This window comes from Peromyscus eremicus, chromosome 8a, assembly GCF_949786415.1.
Source record: "Peromyscus eremicus chromosome 8a, PerEre_H2_v1, whole genome shotgun sequence".
Lineage (NCBI taxonomy): Eukaryota > Metazoa > Chordata > Mammalia > Rodentia > Cricetidae > Peromyscus > Peromyscus eremicus.
In genome coordinates this window covers 11,512,442-11,520,223 of record NC_081423.1, presented here as the reverse complement: position 1 = coordinate 11,520,223, position 7,782 = coordinate 11,512,442, and the positions used below count along the sequence as shown (strand labels likewise).

At 44.2% G+C, this 7,782-nt stretch overlaps 1 protein-coding gene across 1 annotated transcript; it reads left to right on the top strand.

Moving 5' to 3' along the window:
- Window positions 1–3,261: 3,261 nt before the first annotated feature.
- LOC131916683 (olfactory receptor 1361-like) lies at window positions 3,262–5,375 on the top strand. The gene has a single exon (XM_059270123.1). The coding sequence runs from the start codon at window positions 3,978–3,980 to the stop codon at window positions 4,926–4,928; it is 951 nt and encodes a 316-aa protein (XP_059126106.1). The 5' UTR covers window positions 3,262–3,977; the 3' UTR covers window positions 4,929–5,375.
- The last annotated feature ends 2,407 nt before the right edge of the window (window positions 5,376–7,782 follow it).

The window sequence follows — 7,782 nt, the reverse complement described above, 5'->3', positions numbered from 1 at the left end:
GTCCTGTTATTACATGTGTGAGCCACCATGCCCAACACATCACGTTCGTGAACATCTTTTCCTGCAATAATTAGATCAGCACCACTTGGCTTTCAGCACGTCCACTGAGGACTGCTGGTGATGGTAGCGCCTCTCCAGTCCTCAGGAAATACCTGACTCCTGAGCTGGACAGCAGCAGGGCTTTCCTCAGCTCACCCCAGCTCCTCGCTGCATCTTTCCATCTTTGCTCTCACCTACAGCCTCTTGTTTACTCATCTGTGAGTCAGACAGGAGAAAGTTTCCAGCTTCTGGATTTACAGGGATAGGACAAATTACAGTGAAGGACGGCCTAAGAGTTTCTAGTCCCCAGTCTCATTTCTGAGACCAGTTATGATCCTCCTTGGGAGGGAGGTGTTAGATAACCTTGGTTATGGTTATCTGAGGTCTCAGGGAGTTTTCTCTGGGAATTGTTGCTACTCAATTTTTGTTTCTTTCTTGTGATTAAAAAAATAAATCGGGATCTTGAGGACACACTCCTGGTGTCTATAGATTAGGCAGCATTTGCAAAATGGCGATCCATGGTGAGCTAGGAAAAATTCCTGAGAAGTCTACTGTGGAGTTCCTCAGCCACAGCAGGCCCGTCCTCCTCCATCTTTCTCCTCTCTTGGGGTTCTTCAACCTGCTGCTCTAGAACTTCCAGCACTCCCTGTCTTCAAAGGGGACATACGCCCTATCAGTAAATAACCAGACATCTGCAGAAAGGAAAGTTTCCCTGAGACAATGTTTCAGCAGTCTCTGTTTCTGTACTTGAGGAAAATCTGACTAACCGACTTTAACCAAAACCTTAGACAAGTGAAGATAACGAAATCTGAGGTCTCAGGGAGTTTTCTCTGGGAATTGTTGCTACTCAATTTTTGTTTCTTTCTTGTGATTAAAAAAAAATTAGTTCTTGGTCAAGAGAGATGGCCCAGGGGTTAAGAGCACTGGCTACTCTTCCAGAAGACCAAACTTCAGTTCCCAGAACCCACATGGCAGCTCCCATCTGTCTGTAACTCCAGTTCCAGGTCTTCTTACACACTCACACAGACACACATGCCGGCAAAACAAACACCAATGGACATAAAATAAAAAGAAATTTAAAAACTAGTTCTTTGAAGTTTGTACAGTGATTATTTTAATCATGTTCAGCACTTTCCCACTTGCTCCCATATCTACACTCCCTTCCCAACCCAACGTGGTTATTTGTTGTTGTTTTTTCCCTCATACCCATCCGGTCCAGTTTATGCTGCTCATGTATTCTTGGGTGTGTGGCTGTCCACTTGAACATGGCTGACTTACAAAGGAAATTGACTCTCCCTTTCTTTCCCAGAAGCTATTAATTACCAATAACCTCCTAACCAGAGGGAGATTTCATGCACTATCACCTCTTCATGCTAGAATTGAGTCTGGCTAAAACAAAATACCCAGAACCAATCTGGATGTGGTGAGAAGCAACCTCGTGGCCTACTAAAAAATAATTTAAAGGGCTGGTTGTGGTGGTACACGCTTATAATGCCAATACTCAAGGAGGCCGAGTGTTAATAAATAAAGTTGCCCGGGGGTCAGAGCTATTAGCAAGCCATAGGAAAGCAGGGCAGTGGTGGCGTACGCTTGTAATCCCAGCACTTGGTAGGCAGAGCTAGGTAAGTCTCTGTGTGTTCAGGGATACAGCCAGTATTGGATACACATGCCTTTAATTTCAATACCAATCATAGAAAACCTGGAGGCCTATACAGACAGGCCGTGACGAGGCGGTCATGTGGTTGGGTTTACAACCAATGAGAAGGCAGAACAGGAACTTTATATAAAGACTTTAACACAGGGGTAGCTCTGGTTCAGAGAGGTAGGACCACCGCAGGAGGAAGGGTAAGGCTTTAGCTCTTAGCTCTGACCTCTTGGCTTTCTTCTTTGCATTGGTTCTGTGTTTCTTTTCTTTTTCTTTTTTTTTTTTTTTTTTTGGTTTTTCGAGACAGGGTTTCTCTGTGTAGCTTTGCGCCTTTCCTGGAACTCACTTGGTAGCCCAGGCTGGCCTCGAACTCACAGAGATCCGCCTGGCTCTGCCTCCCGAGTGCTGGGATTAAAGGCGTGCACCACCACCGCCCGGCGGTTCTGTGTTTCTTATTTAATAAGAAGGTTGGTTACATCTACAGCCGAGGAGGGTAAAAAAAAAAAAAAAAGAGGTTGGAGTCAGCCTGGGCTACCTACCAAGATTCCTCAAAACAACAGCACCAAAACTAGCTGGAAGGAATTCTCCTGTGGGTCAGAACACACACCAACCACCTTAGAAACGATTCCTTTAACGAGGTTATGTAACTATTGGTTCTATAGTGCCATTTATGTCCGTTGATTTGTGTCAGTCATGATGGTGCAAGTACAAGAGTTTTACAAGGCATGTAGTCAACCAAACAGAAGAGAGTTCTAACAATACCAAGGCATGTAGTCAACCAAATGGAAGAGAGTTCTAACAATACCAAGGCATGTAGTCAACCAAATGGAAGAGAGTTCTAACAATACCAAGCATGTAGTCAACCAAAAGGAAGAGAGTTCTAACAATACCAAGGCATGTAGTCAACCAAACGGAAGAGAGTTCTAACAATACCAAGGCATGTAGTCAACCAAACGGAAGAGAGTTCTAATAATACCAAGGCATGTAGTCAACAAAACGGAAGAGAGTTCTAACAATACCAAGGTCCTCCAGAGCTGTCCTTCATGAGGTGCATCAGCAGGGGACTTACAGTGTTGGAGGTGTGGATAGACATCACCATAAAACACAAAAACAGGTAGAGTATAAATTGAGGTGTTAAAGAGAGACTCTTGAGGGTGCACAGATTAGGGGACCATTTCTACAATGGTGACCCTTTGTGAGCTAGAAGATATCCCAAAAGAGGTCTACTCTTGGAGCATGGAGTTCCCCAGTCATGGCAGGTTCTATGCTCCTCCACCTCTCTCCTTCATCTTTACATCAGATGTTTTAAGGGGTCAAGCTTAGATCTGTAAGCCACCATCTCATATCTGTGCTCCAAGCACATGCTACTGCAAATGTGCTACCAAACCCTACATAGGCAATGACTAAGATATCAGGAGAAAAGGCAAAGGTCTCTCTGGCAGTGCTACAGTACCCCAAGGCTCTGTGTTAAGAAAATAAGAAACAAACCCTTCAAACCTGTGGGCTTCCATCATTAAGATGAAGAAGTTCTAAGAGAATCTTCCCTTGGTCTTGTCTCCACCCAGATCACCTTCTCTCCAGGGGCTGACCCAGGATTGAGATGGCAGGCTTTGACATCATCGCTGATCCCCAGGTGAGACAGTGACTTTCTGCTTCTCTCTAATGAGATGCTCAGGGAGTCCAGACGCAGTGGGACGGATGCTGCCGTAAACACCCATCTGATTCTCACAAATCTCCGTTCTTACAAAGGGCTAGGACGGTGATCATCCACTCTTCACTTGCTCAGAATCTTCTTAGGATTCTGAGATTTTCTAATCCTTAGAAACATCAAGGTGACACACAGATTGAAACTACAGTATCTACTTGTCTGGGTATTTTAGAACAGTAGAGACCACAGTGTTTATTTTATAAGGAGTAACATTCACTCTTCCTGCATCAAGGAGCAACAGCAAAAATCAGGAATATTCATGGAGAGTTTGAGAAAAATCAGCGTTTTTTTCCCGTTCTTTCTTTGATGCTAGGAAGTGGGAGGAGGACTTGGGATGTTAACACAGGAAAACATGATTGTGGGGAGTGGGGGGTACGTGCAAAAACTGTGATTATGTTTTATTTAGTCAAGCTAATGGGTGAAGCCAGCGGGACCAGAACCACTCTAGACTGAAACTTGTAGATTGGATTGTGGGTAGGGCTATATCTTCAACATGCCCATCAATGAAGCATGATCTGCTGCATCTAAATCCCAGCTTCTACATTTCTCACCTCTGTCTCTGTTCTTTGTAGCTTGGATCAGACCATGAGAGGCAGCAACCAGTCGAGCGTCTCCGAGTTCCTCCTCCTGGGACTCTCCAGGCAGCCCCAGCAGCAGCAGCAGCTCCTCTTCCTGCTCTTCCTCATCATGTACCTGGCCACTGTCCTGGGAAACCTGCTCATCATCCTGGCCATCGGCACAGACTCCCACCTGCACACCCCCATGTACTTCTTCCTCAGCAACCTGTCCTTTGTGGATGTCTGCTTCTCCTCCACCACTGTCCCCAAGGTGCTGGCCATTCACATACTCAGGAATCAGGCCATTTCCTTCTCTGGGTGTCTCACACAGCTGTACTTTCTTTGTGTGTTTGCTAACATGGATGATTTCCTGCTGGCTGTGATGGCCTATGACCGTTTTGTGGCCATATGTCACCCCTTACACTACACAACAAAGATGACCCATCAGCTCTGTGTCCTCATGGTGGTCGGGTCATGGGTGGTAGCCAGCTTGAATGCTCTGTTGCACACTCTGCTCGTGGCAAGACTCTCATTCTGTGCGGACAACATCATCCCCCACTTCTTCTGTGAGGTGACCCCCCTCCTGAAACTCTCCTGCTCAGACACACACCTCAATGAGCTGATGATTCTCTATGTTGCAGGGCTGTTAATGATCGCCCCGTTTGTTTGCATCCTCGTGTCTTATGTCCTTATTACTTGTGCTATCCTGAAAGTCTCATCCATAAGTGGAAGATGGAAAGCCTTCTCCACCTGCAGCTCCCACCTGGCTGTGGTCGGCCTCTTCTATGGCACCATCATATCCCTGTATTTCAACCCCTCCTCCTCCTCCTCTCACTCAGCTGGGAGTGACATGGCAGCTGCCATGATGTACACAGTGGTGACCCCCATGCTGAACCCTTTCATCTACAGCCTGAGGAACAAGGACATGAAAGGAGCTTTAAGGAAAGTACTTACCATGAAATATTTATCTACTCAATAATGTTGAAAATGATGAATATCATGGAGGGAACTAATGTCCAAGAATCCTTTGTGGTTCTATCAATTATCTGAAAACTTCACTTGCCTTTTGTAAGGAAAACATGTACTGGGAGTTTTAGAGATGACCCACATTTAGGAGCCCTGGCCATTCTTGCAGAGGACCTGGATTTGATTTCCAGCACCCACAAGGTGGCTCACAACTATTTGCAACTACAGTTCTCTGGGATTTGAACCCTCCTCCAGGTGGCACCAGGCCTGCTAATGGTGCACAGAAATCCCTGTCGACAAACCACCCATACATGTAAAAAATGCTCTAAAGAAAAGAACCTGTTCTGGAGAGTAAAACCTAGGACACAATTCCTTTAGGTAAAAGAATGATAAAAACTCTAACTAATGTCTTTATTCAGATTGTCATGTCAATGCCTTGGCAAAATCCGCCATGAACACACCTGTACTTTTCCTCTCACTTAAGAGAGCACAGCCGTGGGGAATGGGGAGGAGTCTCAATGGGACAGCCCTGGAAAGGGACTAATGATAAGCCAGAGCCAGTGTTGGGTGTGGTTGGAATTGGGAATTGATTCCTGTTCTGGATGGGATGTGCTTTCTGAGTTGGGATGATTCTGAATGGCTATATTCATGCCTCTCACCTAGGAGACTGGGCTCTGATTGGCCAAGCAGCAGCAGCCATTTGTGTCATCCATTTCAGGGCAATGGATGCAGTTGTTTTTGTTGGGAGTGGGTGATTCTTATGCTTGTGTTAAGATGTGGTCACAACATGGTCTTTTGTGTCTTGTGCTATCAATGTATCAGAGGCCTTATTTGTTGCTGATAGTCTATGTAATTTTCCATGTCCCTTAGCAGAGTGCCAGGACCCAGATGGGAGTGTCAGGCCACCTCTGGGACAGCACAGCTGTTCATTCTCTCTCACAGCAGAGACCTTGCCTGAGCCCACATCAGAGGAAGATCTGACTAGGTGGGTTGCGAAGTTAGGGTTCATTTGGAGCACCAGGACCCCCCAATTCTGCATCCCATGGGGCTTCCTGTGTTATTCTTTTACCCGGGCTTATGTAGCATACAACATGAGGCAGGAAATAGGTCAATCAATAAAAATGAACTGTGCCTTCTACACCCAGGGTCCAGACGTCTCAGTCGACCCCACCTCTTTCCTCCTCTGCTCCGTTTGCCAGTGTTGCTCGTGTTTGCTCGGAGCCATTGTTTTGTTTTTTTGAGACCGAGTCTCTCTGTGTAGCCTGAGTGTCCTGGAACTTTCACTTAGTTAAAAATTTATATCTTAGCTTTCAGCTTTCATCGCATCACAGAACTTTTTAAAACAGTGTCTACTTTTTCATTTTCACAGATCTTTCACATTTGTATTTAATGGTAGTTATTTTTCTCAGTTAAATGCCAAAATTATATTACGCTTTGAAATTTGTTTTGAAAATGAGTCCAAAGTTAAAAAGTTGGGAAACAATTCATGTTTGCTTGATCACACCTAAAATCACAACACCCATGAGGCTGAGACAGGAGGATGGGAGTTTCAGATTATCTGGACATGTGCCTGCCCCACCTACAGTCTGAGACCCCAAGTTGTAAGAACAAAAGCAAGCTCTGTCACCGTAGTGGCAGTCAGGGCTTCGGACCCCTATGGAGGGTTCCAAGGACTGTGTGCTGATTTTACTTTCTCTGTTCATTTCACACACTACAAAAGGCCAGCGGAAAATGTTGGTCCTTTTGTTAAGTCCTATGCGCACATGCTTGTGTGTGTGTTTAAATTTTTATTAATTAGTTAATTGATACCTGTATGGGTGTTTTGCCTACATGTACATCTGTGTACCATGTGCGTGCCTGGTGCCCACAGCAGCCAGGAGAGGGTGTTGGGTGGAGTAACAGCTGGTTTTGATCTGCCATGTGTGTGTGGGGACATCTGGATGTCAATATATCGAATGGGAAGATCACAGAGTTGATGAGGCAAGAAGGGAAGGATTCATTTGGAGCTACAGAAAACATAATTCTACTTGTTTGAGCTCATGCTTTTATCATCTCACAAACTTTGTGTGGCATACAACATTAAAGCAGGAAAATAGTTGATTGAAAGGGAAATATTTTCCACATTCCAATATCCAGACATGTCAGTCAACTGCGTTATTTCTCCTGCTCTGTCATATTTATGTGAATGGACTCAGATATTTTTTCTCAAATACTAGTCTACATCAAAGTTTTCAACTGTTATTTTATGAGAGGTTTCTAAATTACTGAATGTCTCTATAATTTTATTTTTACTTATTTTATGTGTTTCCACTCTCTAGTAATTCTATTTTTCCTTTAAAACATAAAAAACTTAGAGCATGCTTTGAAATTTATTTTGAAAATGACTAATATTTTTGACATGGTATCACAGGTCTATAATGCCAGTACCAGGAGGCCTGAGACAGGAGGATTACAATTCAGGGCCAGCTTAGGCTATTCTGTGGGTTCCAGATCATCCTAGGCTACTCTGTGAAATCCTGTCTCATAAAACAAAACAGATGAAAATGAATCTGAAACTATGGAATATTTTCTCTTCCTCTTTTACTTTCAGCACTTTTTATATGACACCTGACTCTATTAATGCTAGCACAGTAATGATCCTCAGGAGAGAAGAAGGTAGTTCAGTTCAACATGACTCAGTGGCCAGTGTTGGTTCAAACTTCCAGACTCTGACACCGAGTAGTTTATTTTAGGCACATTTAAGCACAGCACAATTTGATAAAACCTTTCCTGGGGATAACTAACTCAATTCCATGTGCACAACAAAGCTTAAGACATGATTACATCGAAACTCGCTATAAAGTACAAGTGACGTCTTCCATAAAGAT